The sequence below is a fragment of the Homalodisca vitripennis genome, chromosome 4 (assembly GCF_021130785.1).
Source record: "Homalodisca vitripennis isolate AUS2020 chromosome 4, UT_GWSS_2.1, whole genome shotgun sequence".
Taxonomy (NCBI): Eukaryota; Metazoa; Arthropoda; class Insecta; order Hemiptera; family Cicadellidae; genus Homalodisca; species Homalodisca vitripennis.
This window is the reverse complement of record NC_060210.1, coordinates 45808064-45831396: the sequence shown is the minus strand read 5'-3', so window position 1 is coordinate 45831396 and position 23333 is coordinate 45808064. Positions and strand designations below refer to the sequence as shown.

The window sequence follows — 23333 nt, the reverse complement described above, 5'->3', positions numbered from 1 at the left end:
TAATTATGTTAGTTTTCGCTGAAATAAATACTGTATTAGTTTTGATATTTTTACAAAGGAATACAAATGTTACATATCAAACCTAATAACACAACACTAAAACATAGAAAATTACTAAATAAAAAATGAACATGTTTTTAAAACTGAAAATAGTAAATTGATATATTCCAACATATTCGTAATCCCATTAAAAATGTATAAGAGTGAATGTTAATAAACAACAAATATTTATACGAAACAAAAAGTGGGGCGCATAGTTCATGTTTAATTATTCATATATACGTTATTTATTCCAAAGTCCCACATATTTTAATATTAAATATTTTTAGTAGTTACAGTCTACATGAAATAATAAATCGGATTGAATGTAGGAGAAATTAATTTATATTTTGGCCAATTTAAAAATATAATTTTTTTAATTAATTTACATGATAGTAAGCTATGAATAAAGCAAGAAGTTTATACTTCAGTAGTATATATATTTTTTACAACAAGTATACAACAAGTAGCAAACAAGATAAAATTGTATCACAGGAAATTAGTAACTAAATTGAATTTTTTCGACATGTTCCCTTTAGTAAATTAACCAAACAAATTTGAACTTCTCTTGTCATTCTAAACTACTAGCTTTGGTGATAAGATCTACTATAGTACTATAAGTACTATAATTGTAAAATAAATAACAAAAAAGAATTGTTTACAAAATTATTTATAAATATGAATGTAAGTGATCTATTTGATTATAAGTGACAATAACACACAAATATCAACAAATTAAAGATTTTATTTAGTAGTACACAGATGTCACATGAAATATTGCAATAAAATAATTATATTAACATCATAGTGTATAAAAAGTAATGTTTATACTTTATTAGGGTATCAATCCATGGACACTCTCCAGCTGAATCCACCAACATCCATATTTCAAAAATCCTGTTACCTTCACAAACACTATTAAAAAAATGTTTATAAACTAAAATATATTATTATTAATTCATGAATTAAAAACATGTAAAAACTACATGATAAAGAGATAATATGAATAATTTAGGCCTGCATATTAAGTATTGTTGATACAATTTTGCAGAATTGAATTTTATTGCACAGATAAAAAATGACTTGCATGGTTGATTTTAGGATGCTCTAAGGGTTATCTCAATGGCATGACAATTGAAGCAACAAAGATAGATTAAGTTAGAGATAGAGCAGGTTCAAATCCTGTCTGAAACGTAGCACTTTTTCAGTAGGACCTTGTACTGTATCGACTCTCCCTCTTATTCTGTTTGATCAAATCCTCACAATTAGACGTAACCCATGAGAATGGGCAGAATAATGCTTAACCCTCTCCTGCTCGCAAGGCATGAATCGGCATGGCCACCACATAGCCACTGCAGCTTAAACGGCACAGATCGGCACGCACTGCTTTACCCACTAGAGCCGATAAGTGCTGCTCTTGAGTAGCAATATTTTGTACTACTACGGGTTGTTTGGATCAGGAGACCATTTACTTTACTTTTACAGTAGATTTATTCCATTATTTTGCTATTTATATTAGTTATGCGGAAACAATGGCGGGTTGTAGTACACATCGTGAGAGTGAAATCGATCTCGTTATTAGTAGTGATTGCGACGATTCAAGTGAGTGTAGTGATGTACCAGAGCCTTGTGAAGTGGTTGGCATTGAGGATGTAGTTCGGAGTGATCACAGTGGCAGACTGGCAGTGGCAGTGACGGCGAGCCAGACAATGACCTTCACCAAGTATCTGCGCAACAACCCCGCGCCACCGGCTCCCAGCTGTCCGTGTGCCCCCTCCCTGGTCTCGTACAATCAACTTCATTGAACCAACATATAGTAAAATAATTAATATATATAATTATAGTTAATTACTCTGACAGAACGTATATAAGTTGAGGCACCGCGTATTTTGACCGAGTGCGACCGGCAGAGCGAATTAATTGAGGTTAGAAGCACCGTGAGGGCCTGGAAACAATGCGAGCGGGAGAGGGTTAAAGAAGATAGATCTCTCCTTTAAAAAACCATCCAAAAGTAACAATGCAAGTTAACAAAACAAGGTCATGTCCAGAATGGTAATAACCTAAAAACAACCCAGAAGATATTTTCTGTAGATTGATTACAGTGTCTATTGCAATCTTCCTCCTAATAGAATTTTCAGGAAACATTTTATACTGATTAAGATCCATAACACTTAAAAACACAATAATAAAAATTAATACATACAAGATAGTTTATCCAAAGAAGGTAACTGCATCAAGGTTTCTTATAAGAAAAACAAAAAAATTCTTGATAACCTTTTATATTTTGAGTACTTTGTAATTAAAAAAGATAAAAAATTAAGGTATTGTAAAATGAAATAAACAAAATAAAACAAACGTAAATTATTTTGTAATAGGTTTTTTTGTTGTGTTTTATACAGGCAATTAATATTATAAATAAATTTAATGTATTGGCAATTATTTTTTAAACATTGAGAATCATAAACATTTTTTAACTAATTAAGTTTGTATAGCTAATCAATTAGAGAAGAGTCAGCATTTTTGCTGCAGTTATACTTCAAATTTAATTCTCTTCACAGAAATGTCACAAAGTGCATTTTTATTTTTTTTAAATAAAACACTAAGGACTGACAACCAGAATCTATTTTTATATACATATAATTTTATATAATTGAACTGACAACTCAATACTTGTAATCTAGCAAAAAGAATTGAGCATGTTGGGGACTTTCTCAAAATGAAACAATAAAACCAACGTAGAATGTAGACAGAAACCAAACATTCAAAGTTTCAAACCACAGCTATATTCTTGATAAACTGAGTTTATTACCTAAGGTCAAGACATGGGCCAGCCTGTGCTGTTTCCATAGCAACCAGTCTGCCCTCAGTGACCGCCCCCGCAATGACATCACACATGGAAGACACCTGCCGTATCAAGACCAGCAGCTCAGAGTGGGTCACATCGTTGAGAGCTGGGGCCGAGTTGGCACATAAGATAACCTACAGACGAATAAAACTAACTGTTACAAACAGGTAAATTTAGATTACTTCTACATTACTTGTAGTTTACTGTACATATTTGATATTTATTGCTTCATTCAAGATGTGTAACAGGTCAAATTACGACATTTGAATATTCGCGGGGAATTGGCAGACTGTGACGTCAATGAATCGGCAGACTGTGACGTCAGTGAATCACATGTTGTCGGAATTGAGATTTATTTAATAACGAAGAAATTTATTGAACTTTATTCGGGAAAAGATTTGATTAATTAAAATGAAGTAAACATAACCAAAATTCGTGTTTTACAAAAACATTAAATAGAATTACGCAGAAAAGCCAATTGTGGTATGAATGACTTGTATATTGATGACGTCATAAAGCACATGTTGCTAAAAATTTAAATAAAAAGCTTTGAAAAAATAATAAAAAGAAAATAGAAATACTTAAATTGATTAATTATAGTAAACGTAATAAATTTCGACAATTATAAAAAAAGAATTAAATTAAATTTATTCGTGAAGACGCTGATTTGAACGAGAGAAGGGATGAGTATTGTTTTGAGTCGGTATCCGTCGTTTTATACGGAGATTCGCTCTTCTTTCACCAGACTCGAAGCAAGGAGGATGTGTTAGTTCTCCTGGGATAGTAATGATCTGTTGTATAGTGTATTGAAATTTAATCAAGGATGGGATATTGTTTAGACTTTTAAAATTATCAAAGCACTGCAAGGTGAGTGAAATAAATTAATCTCGTGGTCACTTGATTTGACTTTTTTTTTAATATCCCTTTTATAAAAAGTGTGGAGTGATGTTAAATTTTGTAATCATTACTTAACATATTTTGGAACCCTGACATACACACAGACTTGTCTCTGGTGATAACACCAGAGACGTTCAAATCTAATAATTTTTTAGTAATACCGAGGGAATACAGCTAGCATTGGGCAAGATGGCGACCGATACCATGATGAGCAACATGGTACAACAACGTGCCACTGGTGACAAGGGGCGTACAACTACATGGTGAGTCAATAACTCTAAAGAACTGACTTTCAGCAAATTATCGCAACCAACGTGGGGGTGACACATAGCAAATTGGCGTTATAATCTGCCACTCTCATCAAATTGACATCACTTCAAATCTGAAATACATCAGATGACTAACTTTTTACTATCTAGATTTTACAAAGTACCAAGAATTTAACAAAAAAACAATGGAATACATATTTAAAATTGATTATCTGATAAAAACATCTAGAAAAACTATTCTCATTGTTGGTCATTATTCAAAGGATGTTCTTAGCAATAAGCCACTAACAAATACCCACATACGTGTGGAAATCAACGATTATTAGTTATCAATTAACACTCATTAAAATTTACACAAATAATCCAAGGTAATTTTAGATGCAGTAATATTTTTATGATTACTTAAAAATTTTCATAATAACGTTGGTAATTCATTTGTATCAGACACCATATTGCTCACATACCGTAATTTAATTGCTATAGTGTCTCAGGTCAAGAAATATTCACACATCACAAATATTCAAAAGCCAATATCCAGAAAGTAATCTTAACACAGGGTTTTCAATGCACAGTTAGACAAATTGTAATATCTCATAATTTATTGGAGATGAGTTCAATCCTCTTATTTTAGTTAACATTCAATTCTCACTAGATTTAAATTCACAGTTTATTTCTTTACACAAACTTAAAACTGGAAATAAATCACACAACCAAACTACAGTAGTCCCTCTATAGTCCGTCCTGCACTAGTCTGGTCACCTCAGTAATCCGGCCAGTAGACAAAGGCAGTGTAGGAATTTCTGTACCATCGTCACAGGGGATCGTATTTGTCAATTTGCGATCCCAAGTGGGCAGAGGAAAGTGGAAAAGCAGCAAAAGACATCTTGGTTTTACGAAGACTTTATGTTTCGAGAATTTTTTTTATATCTAAGAAACAAAAAACTAGAAAGTCTCACAAAACTAACTCTTTTTACAAAATTAAAACTGAGGAGGGCCAACATTTAATTTTTAGTTTTCCATTTCAATTTTATTAAACAATCTTTTCAATGTACAATACTGCACGTGATATTATTACAAGTACGATAATGTAATAATTAAAATGTAATAATGTATTTTGGCTAATCCAACACATGTCTGGTTTGAATTATGTTGGATTAGAGAGAGACTACTGTATAATAAAGTTAGCAGCCTTGTGATGCTTGTAAAATCCTATGCAAAATGATACAACCAATGTGATTCTCATTTAAGTGCACTTGAGTAAAACTCAATGACTGCTTGAAAGTAAACACTACAGGACAGCTACATGTATTACCTTTGTACCCCGCCTGAGCAGCTCTCTAGCGAATGGGAGTATCCCGAGTACAAAGTCAACACCACTGTTGTCTATAAATATGGCAGCACACTTGTGAGGAGATCCCTCCAACCTTTCCAACCATCTGTCCAAGCAATCAACTAGCCATGGCCTTTCTGTAACATTACAACAATACATTGTTTACACATAATAAATGCATTCTTCATTCAACCTTACTGATAATGCACATATTTGTACTAAAATTTGTTCAGCTCTAAAAGTTAAAAAAGGAGAGATGAAAAACGTATAATGGCTATTTAATTATGATACCTATGCTTATACAGTCAATGAACAATGAAGTGACAAAGTTACCTAATGTATCATCAAACCCTGTATTGTTTTCAACAGGAGACATAGTTCCTTGATTAGAAAAATAAACTATAAATGCCTTAATTCTGTTTTGTTCATACACTAATGAAAACTAACTTCAAATTTTTTTAAATTGCACAAACAGAACAACAAACATCAGTTCCCACAAATACTAAGGTAATAATGGACAAAGATTGAGTTCACATATTGGTGCTATCAGAGCAACTTCATATTGAGGACTGAAATTTTCATCCTGCCTTCATAGTTCCCTTTATTTCACAAAACAAAAGCTTTGGTGAGATATTCCAGTTAATGTCCCATAAGTCTAAGTCCCAGATAAATACTTTTTACTTTCAATTCCAGTTGAGCAAATACTTGAAATTCTTGTGTAATGGAACAGCTTCCCCACAGAGAATATTCATAATGATATTTGTTGATGTAACCATTGGTAACTGATAAGAACAAGAAGTTTTATGAAACTCTTCAGAGTGGACTGAAGTGAAATGACCTTGGAGTTTTATCACATAAAAACAATTTCAAATCGTACTATTTGTAAAGAAAATATTTATATTAGATCTCTGATCTAAATAATTTATTATGTTTCCAATAGATCTACACATACTGTTTAGTGTAATTTAAGATAACTGCAGCAGGATTGGTAACATTTTGATTTTATAAACGAATGTAATCAAAATTATATCTGATGCCAACTTTATGTACCACATCAAACCATTGTATATTGATCTGAAATCAAACTGTTATTGTGTTATGTATTGAATAAACATGATCTAATTTTATATGCTTCCTGATGTAATAGAAATTGAAACCCATAATATAATTTTATAATATAATAGGCAAATCATTAATCAACCATTATATCCCCAAAGTTTTTAATAAATTAAGCCATTCTGTTAACAATCAAGAAATGTGTTTTGTAGTAAGTTTTATGATTAGCTTTTAAAAAGCTTTGAAGAATTTTATATTTATTTAAATTTGATATTAGATACTTAGTCTTATATTATTAGTTAGTACATCATGGGGAATGTAGGATAAATCACTGTGGGATCGAAATAATCTGCTGAATTTGATTATATTAAGAAAGAGCCACAAAGTCTCATTCTAATTTCTACATAGAACGTCGTATAAGAAAATTAAGAGGAAAAGATGAGGATCATAGAGAATGGCTTGGGCCAAGAGAAGCTTTTAGGGCCCTTTTCAAATCACATTTTTGGCCTCATTTGTCTCATAATTTGTTATAAACTTTGGATATGAGCTGTAACTAACATTGTCAATAAGTGTACACTCTCACCTGGTATTCTGTCTCTGGCCTGTTTGAAGCCAAAGCCCCCAGCCTCCATGAGGTCCACCACTTCCTTGGCTCCCCAGTCAAACATATTGCCTGCCAAAACAGATGTGGCCAAATCTATGTTCCTCTCTCTCTCTCCCAGTGTGTCCAGTTCTGCCAATCTCTCAGGCAACAGTGCCAGGGCACACTCGTTCTCTAACTGCTTTTGCTGTAAGTTATATTAAACATATGTGTTTTTGTTTATTTTTGCTTTTATCAATATAGTTTAAAGGAAACAAAGTAATAAATGCAACTACCAATTTGAATGCCAAGAACAAATTTTAATATTAAACTTGGTCATACACCAAACATTTATTTCAATATGCCAAAAATGCATGACAGTATAAAATGTAGATATTCTGTTGCACTTATGACTTCCACATTGCACTTCAAAATATTCACACGTTCTCATGACATTATTCCATAAAAAATAATACTAAAATAAAAATGTGATATAACAAAGATTGTTATTTATTTAATTCAATATGTTTTACAATTCTTTTACCATACAACACTGTTGTTTTTAATATGAGATATTCAGAGTAGAAATTAGCCTACTCCTTAAGAGATATCAAAAATTACAATGAACTATAATACTGTAATGTATAAATTTAAATTACTGAATTAAATTTAATTTAGAGAAAAGCTTTATTTACAATTTAATGCTTACTAATGTTGAGTTTAGATAAATGCATGTATTATATTTACTTACGGCAAGATAGGGATCAGGAAAATCAAACTCCTTTAGGCAATGCTCTATGGTGTCCAGTAGACTTCTCACTGTTAAATTTCCATAAGCACTGAAAGATACACCAAACCATTTTAACTACCACCATACAAACATGAGTACTATTATAAAAATTACCAAGAATACAAAATAAATTTAGAAAATACTTTCAGATAGGTAACCCTGAAAATACAGAAAAGTACAGTGCCTACAGCTGTACCTCCAGCATCTATTGAAAGAATAGAAGCAATCAAAAGTCAGTAAACATAGAACTGGAGCAGAGATTAAAGACCATTTACATTGTTGAAAGGCATTCTGTTGCTCCTCGCCCCATATGACATCCTTTTTCTTTAATCTGTTCAAAGTTCTACAGATTAACGCAAAATTAGGAATAAATTTGGAATAAAAGGCATTCATTCTACAAAACCTAAAATCTAAAAAACAGGTTAATATCTGTTTAGTATTTTTTGGTCGAGGATAATTGTAGATAGGTAAATTTCCCATCTTCGAAGAGATGACCCAGAAATTCTATCTTATGAGAGGAAATGACCATCTTTTCCGGATTAACAGTTGACCCTGCTCAAAAATATTGTATTCATCAGCTGAATAAAGATAATGCTCCCACTAGCTAAACTGAAAGGAAAGTAATTGTATTCCCATTGGCCAGTGCTCGTAACACAAAATGTGTATTTCTTGGAATCCTCATCAAAAGGTATCTGGTTGTAAGCGGACACTAAGTCTAACATCAAAAAGAATTTAGTCTTGCCCAAAAATTGGAATGAAAACTCATATAGGTATTGGCGTTGAGTCAAGCTCCAGAAAATTGTTTAAAGCTCAGAAGTCAACCACCAGGCGTGAAGAACCTCCCTCTTTCTGGTACTAAAAATGCAGAAGTAAAAATTGAGTAAGAAGAAGTTGAAGGTCTAATAACGCCTTTCTCCAGAAGGCCTTCAATGTGACCATGAATCAATCCCATTTTAGGTGAAGCATAGTGTTGTAGACGGCACCTGAACAGCTTGTCTGACTTAACAGTAACAGAATAAGTGAAGAGGCTAATTTTACTTAACTGTTTGGTCACAGTTTCCGGAAAGCACTACACAATATATATATTTTTTTTAAATTTCTGAACCTGAGAATTAACAAGCCTCTCTCTGAATATTGGACTTAGGTTGTCTTCCTCCACCTGGTTCTGGCAATTTTCAGTTATAACTAGAGAAGTACCGAAGAAAAAGAAATTTCGCATTGAGATGTATTAATGTACATTTTAGAGGAACTAGAACAGGAACTGGTAAAAGACCCAGCAGGGATCACTTCCGGCTGGTTTATACCTTCCAATTGAACCTACCACTGAGCACAGCACAAACCGATGTGTTACTTAAATTAGGGTTTTTGGAGAGTGTTCTATACCTCATCCCTCCCCCTTAGTTACACCACTGTGTGTTAGTGTGTCAAATTATTCCACTTGATAAATCCTTCAAGAGTTTAGGATGTCGTCTCAGTTGGCCAGGCCACAGGGTGTCTTCACAAACCTTATGGATGTCCAGGAGCATCACATCACTAACCGCAAATGTTGAGCTTCTGGGGTACAAGGGCAATTCGATAGATCTAGTCTACTGCAGGAGATGATTGATGGAATTTGGTGGGGTTCATTCTCTATCAGAGGTTCTTGCTAGCCTCAACAAGAGTGTGCCACCCCCTGCCTGTTTTGACTGGAGAGGCTGGTTCAGAGCTGGCCTCCTCTTCTTCTGGGGGGACATGACTTTGAGATTAGTGCCCTAATTCTTCCTCATGGATCTCGATAGGAGGTGGCCCCTACCCCCTAACTTTACCCATCCTGAATATCCTGTCACTCCGGAAGCAGGGCTAAGGTTCTTATAAGACTAAGTGCAATTTATAAGGTTCTTATCCTAAGAGAAGAAAAAAAATGTAAAAAACAGCTATTAGCAACAAGAAAAGGCAACACATAAAACACAAGCCAGTTTAAAATGAATATGGGCCAAAAATTGAAATGACACATTTGAACCACTTGCTGTTGTAGCTGTCACAGAAGTTTCTTCGATCTTCTTTACTACATCCCTGAGCCTGAGGAGAGAATTAAAAATACTTTTAGCAATTATAAAGCTGATAGGTCCCATATCAATATCAGCTGATGACTTACTATTTGAAATCGAGGTAATTTCCAGAGATATGACCTAGGGCAAAGACGAAGCTAAAGGATTAATGGGCCTAGTTTTCATGGGGAATGCCGGCCCTTATAGTGAATTCCCCTTTTGGAGTTTAACTTAAACATTTGATAAGACAACTGAAAATTACGGTTCTGATTGTTCCTAAAGTTCAAAAAGTGCTGTTTCTGATTAGGCCTACTACTGTTTCCAGTAAATAAATTACTTTAAATTTGATGATAACTAATGGGATTTTAGCTGCTTGTTAATCATTACTATGGTTATTTATACCAACTTGACATTGCCTGTAATTGTTGGCCTGTGAATAATTTTGGTACGGCCTACTGAACGATTGGCATAAAAGGTATTATAAGGCGTTATCCTGGCAGTACCTCGGTTAAAAGTTCTATCAGCACCATGGTAAAATATTCTATTAGAATCTCGGCTGTTCCGGAAAAGCTGCTCAGCGTAGTTTAAATTAATATTGACATGACTAAAATTCTGAGTTGGATGGTTGGATGTATAACAGCATCCTGAGATCCAGACATGTTTGTAGATACTAACAGGGTTTGAACACTGCTGACTGTCAAACTTCCTGCAAAAGCTGCCCTAGTATGAAGGTTGAGAATGGTGAAAATAGTAGCAAAAATTTCAGTGTCACTTATTTCTGGCCCAAGAATTTGGAAAATACAATGTCAGTAAGATAATCTGCATAAGGCTCTGAGGGTCGCTGTTGTCTATACAGCAAGGATCTGTTTTGGGGCCTGTACTTTTTATATTATTTACTAATGATTTTCCTAAGGTTTTACATTCATACAGTAATTTAGTCATGTATGCTGACGATTCTATGCTATTAACTGCCAATAGCTCAGTGGAAAATCTAGAAATAAATTCATACATTGCTGTTAACATTGCTATGGACTACTGTAGAAACAATGACTTGGTGTTCAATGAATCAAAGACGAAACTAATTTCATTTGGGAACAAGAAGGATAACATTTCAGATCTACCAAATCTTCAATCTGTCAGCTCAACCAATTATCTCGGAATTATTGTTGATGACAACTCTCTTGGCTAAATCATATTGATAACTTATGCCTTAAGCTTAGCTCAGCAATTTATGCCATAAAAAGGACAAAAGCTATAAGCACGACAAAAGCCACAATAACAGCCTATCATGCTCTGTTTGAAAGCCATATGAGAAATGAGGGTGGTTCAACTGAAAGAAATCTCCAACGAATCCTCATTCTTCAAAAAAAAGGCTCTAAGAATCATGGCCGACTTGGGATTTAGAGAGAGCTGTAGAGGGGTATTCAAAGAGTGGAGGTTATCAACAGTAGTCAGCCTTTATATTGTAGAGTGTATTGTAATAGCTAAAACTCATAATGTCCAACAGCACCAAGACATTCACTCTTACAATACTAGGCATGCCAATAACTTTACTTTGCCGATCCACAAGTTAACTCTCTCTGAAACAAAACCAACCTACGCTGGAGCAAAATTCTTCAATAATATCCCTGATGAGCTGAAGAAAATGGAAGGAAGGAATTTGAAGAAAAGCCTGCACTCCTGGTTCCAAGAGAGACCCTTTTACTCAGTAAATGATTTCTTGAATTGGAGACCCGACTCGCAGAGAATGTGAAGACCCAGGCAGCTAATGACAACAAACCTGGGAAAAATTTTAAGATACTATGTATTTGACGCGATTTCCTTCTTGATGAATGTGAAAATAAAGAAACTCTTGTCTTGTCTTGTCTTACATAACTTTAGATTCAATGTCTCTAATGGCCCTAGATGTGAAAAATGTAGGTCTGATTGTCTGAAGAGCATCTGGCCAAGTGTAGTCAACACTAACTACCCATCCATACATCATGAAGTCTCCATCCAGTACGTGGTACTGCAGTTAATAGGATAGTTTTATCAGAACAAATTTAATTCCACAATCTTTTGAATTTTTACGAGAAATTCTTTTAATTTAAATAAATTTGTACCAGCATTACAGGTACCTCCTAAGCGTATCGCATAATATGCTAGGTAACGAGACATCATTCCCGTTTTTGGCCTATCTTGAGTCGTAACATCCTGCATAATCATTATTGCATACTCGTTTTTTATCACTATGAAGTTATAAATAATTAGAAGATGTGCATCACTATGACACAACATGTTAAAGTAAAGAAAACAGCATCAATTAAAGAACAAATTAATATTATAAAGTTAGTTTGCTACCTCAAGAAACGGTATTGTAGCATAGCAGAATAGTTTCAGATCTGCAGCTGATGAGTTTACAGATTACTTCCAACAGCCTCTTTCTGTCACTACTTAACATTTTGAATCTAATTCCGATACTGATATTTAATGTATTTTTAACCCTTTGAGTGCCTCAGCTTTGCTAGTTTTAACGTTTCGTATTTAGATAATATTTTATATAGTACAAGATTATTTTGGCCAAATAACCAGACAGCTGTATTCTATAGGTTCCAAACTATCCATAAATAAGAGATTTATGTTTTTTGTCTACTATTTTATCTGTGAAACTTATGTTGTTTGAGTACTTATCAAGAGGCCACTATTTTTGGACGAGTTTTTCTTATTGGAGACAAAATAAATTACAGTATTAAAAAGAACAGACTTTCTTTGACCTATTTTGAAATTTACAAGTTATTACGACAATCAATGAAAACAAAAACTAAAAGAAAAACAATTTATTATTTGAAAATGCCAATGTAAATATGTTAGCAAGTATTTGTCTCTACATTTACTAATAATATTTATTTGTGTTATTTTGATGTTTTATTAGATTTTGCGAAAACTACACTATTACTATGTAATACAATTATAATGTAGTACAATTTATTAAATTTGTGTTATTTATTTATGTTTGTGTTAGGTGTGTTTTTTAAAATGTCGGTACCGGGCAGCATTTTGTTTATACATATAATGCTATGTTTTTCTAATTCTAGAATAATATATTATACATGGGTTTCATTTAGAATTATATGGCCTTTATCATGGTATACTTACTTACTCTTACTCCCAGGGCCATTTATATCGGAGGTGATATTTAGCCGCACCAACAAAGCTCCTCCATCTTGAACGGTCCTCTGCATCTTCCTCTGAAGCGCCCACCTTCTCCATATCAGCCTTCACCTGGTTCCACCATCTCACTTTCGGTCTCCCACGGGGTCGTCTTCCTTCTGGGTTACCGTACATTACCCTCCTCAGTTTGCATTCCTCTTCTCTTCTCAAAACATGGCCTGCCCAACGGAGTCTTCTGCACTTTATTTCTCCTATTACATCCGTACTATTGTAGAGCTCCCTGATTTCTCTATTATGTTTTCTTCTCCATACCCCTTGTTCATATGATGGCCCATAAATTTTACGTAAAATTCTATTCTCGAAAACTAGAAGCTTTTTCTCATCCTTCTTATTTAGCCTCCACGTTTCGGATCCGTACAAAAGCACTGGACATATAATTGTTTTGTATATTCTAGTTTTAGTTTTGTGAGAGAGAGATTTGGTTGAAAGTATCCTATTGCATGCATATACACATCTATTTGCTGAGGTGATCCTATTTTGTATCTCTGGTTCATCTGTGTTTTTATTTGATATTGTGACCCCAAGGTACTTAAAGTTCTCCACTTGTTCGAAAACATGCCCATCAATTTGTAGGGGTCCTCCTCTTTGATTTTGATTCCTTCTAAAGTGCATATATTTAGTTTTTGCATCATTCGTCTTCAACCCCACTTTCTCTGCCTCACTCATAAATAGTCTAGTTAGTAACCTCAAATCATCTACATTTTCTGCAAATATGACAACATCATCTGCAAAAACTAGGATGTTTAGTTTAGCTCCAACTTCCACCCCTAAATCCCTCTCTGCTACACTCTGAAGTGCTTCTTCTATGGCAATATTAAATAAGATTGGAGAAAGACCATCTCCTTGTCTGACTCCTGAGTTTATCCCAAAAGGTACACAGTCCCGACCATTAATTCTTACTGAGCCTCTTGACTCTGTGACACTCATCTTAACTAAGTTTATTAATTTTCTCGGGATGCCAAATTTATCTAGTTGTGTCCACAACTCCTTTCTGATTATGCTATCGTATGCTTTTTGAAAGTCAATAAATATGGCAAAAAATTCTTTATTATATTCCCAGTATTTAGCTAATATTTCTTTGAAAATGAAAATCTGATTTGTGGTTGATCTGCCCTTTATGAACCCTGCCTGTTCTTCCCTGATTATTTCATTTGTATAATGTTCAAGTCGGTTTAAAACAATTTTGGATAAAACTTTATATGGGATGCTGAGTAGTGAGATGCCTCTGTAGTTATCACACTCTTCTTTTTCACCCTTCTTGTGTATAGGTATTATTATTGCTTCTTGCCATTCAGCTGGCATTTCTTCTTTCTCCCAAATACGAAGTATTAGTTTCCATAGATTTTCCACTATTATTTCTCCTCCTTTCTTCAAGAATTCTGCTGTTATTTCATCCTTCCCAGGAGCTTTGTTGGTCTTTAGCGCTTTGACTGCATCCTTTACTTCTTCTATGGTTGGTGGTTCTATATTTGGTTGAACATGATAGTATTCACCAACTTGCTCTTCGTCCCTAGTTTGGTCCTCTACATTTAGTAGCTCGCAAAAGTACTCTCTCCATCTTTCTATAACTTTTGTACTTTCTGTCACCAACTCTCCATTTCTGTTTTTTACCCAATATGGGTATGGGGTAAAACCTCTTTTGAAGAATCTTATTTTCCTGTAGAAGTCCTTTGCGTTATTTTATCATGGTATAAAGAAAAAAAATCTTAAAAATACTGTATACACTCAAATTAGGTTGACACAACCTTTTATAAAAAAGTAAAAAGAATTTTTTATAAATACTGTAATTTAAATATTTTTATACATAAAATTTTGTTTGTAGCGAAATATACCATATTCTTCATTTTATGAGAAAAAACAACAACAAATTTATGAAAATCTGTTGGGTAGTTATTTTACAACAGCATTTTTCCCAAAAGCTTACAAATACGCAAAAAACAGCGTGGCACTTTATGCATATGCCTTGAGAAAATGTGGCACTCAAAGGGTTAAATACAATAAGAATCAACATTCATCATATTAATTAGTAACAGTTCCAGTCTGGTACAACAACCGTTTTTTTATATATGCAGTCATAACTGTTTCAGTAAAGTCAGTTTAGTTTGCATACATAAAAAGGGATGTGGGAGTGCTACATGCATGTCTGAATTTAGATACAGGTTAACTGCAGACAGGTCTGCATGTTAAAGAGTACAAACTTGACCTACTCAAAAACCTACTTAAAAATAATTTATGAGACAATTTGCTGCCTGGTGAAAGGTTATTCATTCTTAATGTTCAAATTTACATTAAATTAATTTTAAGAATAAAAACATCTAGGTTTTAAGTTTTTATTGACCATGACAAATTTGGAAATTGAAGATGAACTGTAACCTACATTATATACTCACAATGGCTGTTGTTTCAAATGTTGTAGTCTGGAAAGATATTTCTCCTTTAGTTGTTGTCCTCTGGTTGGAGCTGTTTTACTCTGTGGCTGGCTTTCAATTGCTTTCTGGACAAATTTGTCTACTTGTGATTCAAAGCATTGTAACCAGTATTCTCTGAAATTAAAATTAAGAAATTTAACTAAATTATATTTGGGAAAATACCTATTCTATTTATGAACTAGAAAGGGGTACATTTGAAATTATAATACTGAGAAATAACAACTTCTAATTTTAAAAAAGTCATCCAAAACTGTAGAATGGCTGGTTGAGATTAATGTATAATGGGCAAAACAACATATATTGTATATTTTTCAAATAGATCAATTCTGTGGATTGAATCTTCTTTAGTTAATCGGTACCAAAGAACTCTAATTTTTTTTAATAATTTAAAATCTAGATCTCAATGAGAAGAAATTAAAGTGGGTTTTACTCAAGGTTATATTTTTTGACCTCTATTTTTTCTTCTATACATTAATGATTTACCTAAAAATGTTTCACCAAAAATTATATTGTACGCAGATGACACAACCGCAATTGTTAAAGCCGACTCTCACTTTCAAATGGAAAATAAATCAAATCAAGTTTTTTCTGAATTGGCATATTGGTTTGAGGTTAACAGATAAAAAATTAACTCAACTACAGAATTTTTTAACAGCACAGTTAAAGGAAGGTTATAATAAGGAGGTGATTTTCCAGGGCCAACAAATAAAATTAGTGATAGTGCAAAATTCTTAAGTATTGATCTGATTGAATTTACTGAAAAAATTATTAGGAGATTAAACTCAGCATGTTATCGAATGCTAGTATTGTGAAACTCAATTAATTTGGAAACTACAATAACAATTAACATTTTCTTTTTTTCAATAATTCAATATATGTAGTATTGAATTTTTGTATAGATGAGTATTTTATGGATCCTTGATTTTTAAATTGTATTTTAGCATAGATTACATCAAGTCTGTTATGCTAGCTCGACCTTATGTATGTGTGTATAATTGGATTTGGTATAGATGAGTATTTTATGGATCCTGGATTTTTAAATTGTATTTTAGCATAGATTACATCAAGTTTGTTATGCTAGCTTGACCTTATGTATGTGTGTATAATTGGATTTGGTATAGATGAGTATTTTATGGATCCTGGATTTTTAAATTGTATTTTAGCATAGATTACATCAAGTTTGTTATGCTAGCTTGACCTTATGTATGTGTGTATAATTGGATTTGGTATAGATGAGTATTTTATGGATCCTTGATTTTTAAATTGTATTTTAGCATAGATTACATCAAGTCTGTTATGCTAGCTTGTCCTTATGTATGTGTGTATAATTGGATTTGGTATAGATGAGTATTTTATGGATCCTGGATTTTTAAATTGTATTTTAGCATAGATTACATCAAGTCTGTTATGCTAGCTTGACCTTATGTATGTGTGTATAATTGGATTTGGTATAGATGAGTATTTTATGGATCCTGGATTTTAAAATTGTATTTTAGCATAGATTACATCAAGTTTGTAATGCTAGCTTGACCTTATGTATGTATGTATGTATAATTGGATTTGGTATAGATGAGTATTTTATGGATCCTGGATTTTAAAATTGTATTTTAGCATAGATTACATCAAGTTTGTTATGCTAGCTTGACCTTATGTATGTATGTATGTATAATTGGATTTGGTATAGATGAGTATTTTATGGATCCTGGATTTTTAAATTGTATTTTAGCATAGATTACATCAAGTCTGTTATGCTAGCTTGACCTTATGTATGTGTGTATAATTGGATTTGGTATAGATGAGTATTTTATGGATCCTGGATTTTTAAATTGTATTTTAGCATAGATTACATCAAGTCTGTTATGCTAGCTTGACCTTATGTATGTGTGTATAATTGGATTTGGTATAGATGAGTATTTTATGGATCCTGGATTTTTAAATTGTATTTTAGCATAGATTACATCAAGTCTGTTATGCTAGCTTGACCTTATGTATGTGTGTATAATTGGATTTGGTATAGATGAGTATTTTATGGATCCTGGATTTTAAAATTGTATTTTAGCATAGATTACATCAAGTTTGTAATGCTAGCTTGACCTTATGTATGTATGTATGTATAATTGGATTTGGTATAGATGAGTATTTTATGGATCCTGGATTTTAAAATTGTATTTTAGCATAGATTACATCAAGTTTGTTATGCTAGCTTGACCTTATGTATGTATGTATGTATAATTGGATTTGGTATAGATGAGTATTTTATGGATCCTGGATTTTAAAATTGTATTTTAGCATAGATTACATCAAGTTTGTTATGCTAGCTTGACCTTATGTATGTATGTATGTATAATTGGATTTGGTATAGATGAGTATTTTATGGATCCTGGATTTTAAAATTGTATTTTAGCATAGATTACATCAAGTTTGTTATGCTAGCTTGACCTTATGTATGTATGTATGTATAATTGGATTTGGTATAGATGAGTATTTTATGGATCCTGGATTTTAAAATTGTATTTTAGCATAGATTACATCAAGTTTGTTATGCTAGCTTGACCTTATGTATGTATGTATAATTGGATTTGGTAGAGAAAAGAATGAAAATTTTAAAATTTAGTAGAAACCATAGTAAACAATGCCATCACTTGAACATCACATGTGGATATGATATGCAATGATCAAAAAAACTGTTATATACATGCTCAAAATAGTGAAAGCTCTCACTGATATATAAAAAACTAAAATTGTATATTTCTCACTCTATTAGTCCTATACACGATACAAACTGGTGGTATAAGGAGTTTCTCCTGCTATTGAAATCTGAATAGGTTTATAATTATACAAAAAAGCTGCAACAGTTCAGGTAATTGTATAATGTAATTACCTATGTAGGAACTTATTTAAACTGGTATTCAACTTGGTTGTTTTGTTTATATTTCAATCTGTCATTCACAATACTACAAGAAATTTATACCATAACACTGCACATACTGTACTTTTAACCTTCAATTTCATGGACTGATGTTATTTGTGAAGAAGACCACAGATTTTCATCTTAAAGAGAAGATGCTGTTGAAACTGTGAAGACACCCTGTGGCCTGGCCAACTGAGACGACATTCTAAACTCTTGAAGGATTTATCAAGTGGAACAATTTGACACACTAACACACAGTGGTGTAACTAAGGGGGAGGGATGAGGTATAGAACCCTCTCCAAAAACCATAAAAATTTAAAACATAAATGTTAAACAGCAAGCCAGCCAACTTGTTTGAAATACAGCAGTTAAATAGTTTACTATGAATTAGTACTAATTTATTTAAATTTAGATGATGTATTCTATACAACACCTTCCCCCTCTGGGTGTGCTCTTCAATCAGATGCATCCCTCCAAAGCCAAGTCTTAGTTACACCACTGCTAACATGTATTAACTTTATGTATTGGTGTATATTCTTTACTCAAGAGTCATAAGTAATCCATTTTGATTTGATTTTGTATACATGTATGAATAGTTGAAAAACCAAAATAATAATCTGAGAATAACAGAAAAATTACACACATTTGCTATTGTCATGACAGCCATTAGTAATGGCAAATGTTCATACATTTCTGTTATTCTTTCAAAACAATCATTTGCAATAATAAATTACAACAAATAAATACAGTATATATCAAAATAAACAGTACTGAAATTCTAAGATTTTATTTACATAGCTTTACCAACATAATATATACAAGTATACAAATGCAAAAACAGTTAACATGCTCAGTGTGGGTGACGCCGTAAGGCATCACATAGTCGCCATGCCATGTGCGGGTAATGCCACGCGGCGTCAAGCTTCTTTGTTTTGGTGCGCTCTCATTTCCCGCCAGTTAGTAGGTCAGTTTAGCGAACTGTATGTAGGTCAGTTTTTGTTGTTCAGTCAGAGAACTCTTCATTCATAGTTTGTGTGGTTCCTTTGACCTTAAAATGAGTGACGATGAAGATAACGTTTTTCATAACTCTCGAGTTTTAACTATGAGTGAAATCGATCGGCAGATCGATATAGAAGATGATTCCGAAGATGAATTCAGTAGTAGTAATAGTTGGAAGCTGAACAGTGATGGTGAGACTGATTCAGACATCGAAAGAGTGAGTGAAGACACCGCAGACCAACACGTGGCAAACTCAAGCAGCTGTACTCAGCCATCTGTAACCACGACCGCAGACCCCCCCACACACACAACCTGTCACTCAACAACCTACCACTACAGGTAATCGACATCGAGGTCGGAAACAAACATGGCCTGTTTTACCTTGGTCTGTAACTCCTGACATGAAAACGTATCTGTTTTCTCAGCCTACCGGTTTGCGAATTCCTGTACTGGACGACGAGCCTATTGTTTATTTTAATATGATTTTTGACAAAGTGTTTCTGGAGTCAGTTGTTAGAGAGACAAATGGTCATGCTGAAGAGAGTTTTTTGTCAGAATCTACACTAGAAAATTCTCGAATCACAGGTTAGAAACCTCTTACCCTAACTGAAATGAAAACGTTTCTGGGGCTCTTGTTTCATACAGGGATAGTGCAAATGCCACAATTACAAAAATAATGTATTTGTGTGCTGATGACGCCCATGGGCATCATTATTTTATTTTAGTAAATTGACACAAAAAAGCATATATATTATATTTAGAAGGTTGTTATACGTTAAATTTGAAAAAAAAATTATTCTGAAAAAATAATTTGTTCAGCACTGGCTAACAGTACATAAAATTGAGTTAGCAGTGAACGTGTTAAACTCTGGTGACATGTTCAATATAACCTCTGTTCAGTTTGAGGCAACACTCACACAATTCTTGAAGGTTTCACATCATTTTAGTAAAGAGGAATTGTTTCATGCTCCTTATACACATGGTTTTTTTTAATGTTGCACGATGGTAGCTGGTGGATTCTCCCAGAAAATCTTCTACTTTAACATTACCTACTTGTTAATGAAACCATTAAGGTACGTAATATTCATCTGAAAACCATACATAACCCAGAAACTCAGGTTCTCCATAGCACATTGGTAATATTAAAGTGCAGTTCTGAACTCTGACTGTTTTGTGTATACACCTTTTATAGAAAAACTTTGAACATTTCTTGTACAAACCACCAATGTTTTTAATTCTTCTCATTGAAATATTACTTGTATTCAGTTTCAAGAATGTTCAGTTTAGGCTTCTTTTTGGCGATTGTAACGCTTGCTGTAAGACAAGTGGTTTACATTTGTACAGAGTAATTAGGTGACCTGAACAACTCTTTTGCTGTGTCTGGCCGGGCCGGTTTTTGTGAAAATGTTCCTAAAATACAATGTAATGTGTGACAAACTTACTCACCTGCACGTCAAAGCCAATAAAAATTGATAAAGCTGATTGAGAAGGCAACTACTACAGCAGATTCAGTTTCAGTAATGTTTATTTTGACACATAGTGCAATATCTTATGTTACCAATAAAATTAAAATTTATGAGTGAGTGAGTGTGAGTGTGAGTGTGAGTGTGAGTGTGAGTGTGAATGTGAGTGTGAGTGTGTGTAGTGTGTGTGTGTGTGTGTGTGTGCGCGTGCGCGCGTAAAATTGTAATATAATTGTTAGAATATATTATTATAATGACAAGTTTCTACCTAGCTTCATGATCTGCATTCAAGTCAACAGTGTCTGGAACATAATTGGTTGGATCAGCCAGCAGAGGGCAGAATAGAAGCGGAGACTGCCAACAATCCAGCTCCAACTGATCCACAGGTACTCCATTCTCCAGCACCACCGAGGCCTGTGTCTGCAGTCCTGAGCTGCCTGCATAGTTCTCCAGCCACGAGTATTTGTCCTCATCTATAATAGTTTTTACGTTTTGAAAATCATATTACAGAGGACAAATAGAGGAGGAGACTGCCAAAATCCAGCTCCAATTCATTTACAGTACTCTGTTCTCCTCCAACATAACCAGGACTGGTATCTGAGGACCGATTTGTCCTCATCTATAACAGTTTTTATATTTTTTAAATCAAATAACAGAGTACAAATAGAGGAGGGGACTGTCAACAATCCAGCTCCAATTGATTTACAGGGTCTCTGTTCTCCTCCAACATAACCAGGACTGGTATCTGATGACCAATTTGAACCCATCTATAACAGTGTTTATATTTTTTAAATCAAATAACAGAGTACAAATAGAGAAGGGGACTGTCAACAATCCAGCTCCAATTGATTTACAGGGTCTCTGTTCTCCTCCAACATAACCAGGACTGGTATCTGATGACCAATTTGAACCCATCTATAACAGTTTTTATATTTTTTAAATCAAATAACAGAGTACAAATAGAGAAGGGGACTGTCAACAATCCAGCTCCAATTGATTTACAGGTTCTCTGTTCTCCTCCAACATAACCAGGACCGGTGTCTGCAGTTCAGAGCTGCCTTCGTAGGCCTCCAACCATGAGTACTTGTCCTCTTCTATAACAATTTTTATACATTGAAAGTCATATAGCAGAGAACATAACAGAGGAGTATGTTTCCAATATTTTTTACCACTGAGCTTATATTTTTATTTTTTACCAGCTGAAGCACATACACTTCTCAACTATCTAAGACATTTTTGTTCACTTAGAGGGTCTCAAATTATATTATTAAATAAAAATATAACTCCTAAAATATTATACTCTGTGTTAACAATGTTATACCCTCTTAACTTTTAACTAAGAAATATTTGTTTTAATACTTTCTGAATTAATTACTAAAATCTTATCTCTTTATGTAGCATGTTCTTAACAAAATATAGTTTTATACGGTAATATATATAAATGTTTGATTGTAATGGAATTCCTAGTTTGATATTTTGCTGTAAGAACTTCCAAATCAACTGATAAAATGATTTCTGAATAAACAAAACAAGATCTGTGGTTCTATTTCAAACGACTGACAAGAATAACTCACATTGGTTGGAGGCATCACAAAATACTCATTTTGGATCTTTTCAGACCAATGTAAACTCCAGATTCTAGGAGTCAAGTCTTTGAAAATTTCAGATATTACACTGAGCAGAAGGTGGAATGGAGCTAAACTCACATTAAATCAACCCTTCCCACCATAGTACACAACATGTGTAGTAAACATATTTCTTTATGCACAGTAACATACAAAGAGAAAATTAAGGAATCTTTCAACACTGGCAAATACACTATGCTAAATAACGATCCAACTGATACATCTGAGTACAAAATATTGAAAACCCTTGATAAACATAAAGAGCAATTTCAGACAAATTCAAATATAAAGCAACTCTTCATTATTTAAAAGTCCCACACATTTATGGCTTTCCTAAAATCCACAAACTTGAAATTCCTCTCTGACCAATAATTAGCTCCCGGAATTCGCTAAGTAAAATGAAATTAAATTAAACTAACAATGTGTTTATTTAAAGAGGCAAAGTTAGGACTAAAAAGTCATCTCTTCCACTTGACCTCAAAACACAAATAAAGAAAATCAAATCGTTCCTATTACAATATTGTAACTGGCATGTAAAACTAAATTAGGTTTAATAATTAATTATGATAAAACATAAAAATTTACATTTTAAAACTAAAAATGTAGTATATTGATTGATCTCTAACAAAACTAGCTTTACAAAAAGCAACTAATAGAATTATGACATCCTAATCAGCTTTCACTCTCCATTCTCTCAGCTAACATGCAGTTACCCCACACTGGTGGATTGGAAGACGTGGTGCGATTGAGTGGCCGGCTCGTTCCCCTGACCTAACTCCGCTTGACTACTTCCTATTGGGCTACATCAAGGACAAAGTGTATCGAACTCAGCCTACAGATCTGAACGAACTCAGACATAGGAT

The 23333-nt window shown here is 33.4% G+C and overlaps 1 protein-coding gene across 1 annotated transcript in view; it reads right to left on the bottom strand.

The window, feature by feature from the left end:
• Positions 1–23333, bottom strand: part of LOC124359272 (4'-phosphopantetheine phosphatase) — a 58988-nt gene that overhangs the window by 6879 nt on the left and 28776 nt on the right. The window contains exons 9-14 of the mRNA XM_046811887.1: positions 21114–21318; positions 15434–15586; positions 7768–7855; positions 7020–7224; positions 5363–5517; positions 2849–3018 (exon numbers count right to left, since the gene is read on the bottom strand). Of these exons, the coding sequence (XP_046667843.1) occupies positions 2849–3018; positions 5363–5517; positions 7020–7224; positions 7768–7855; positions 15434–15586; positions 21114–21318 (976 nt within the window). The remainder of the gene's footprint in view (positions 1–2848; positions 3019–5362; positions 5518–7019; positions 7225–7767; positions 7856–15433; positions 15587–21113; positions 21319–23333) is intronic.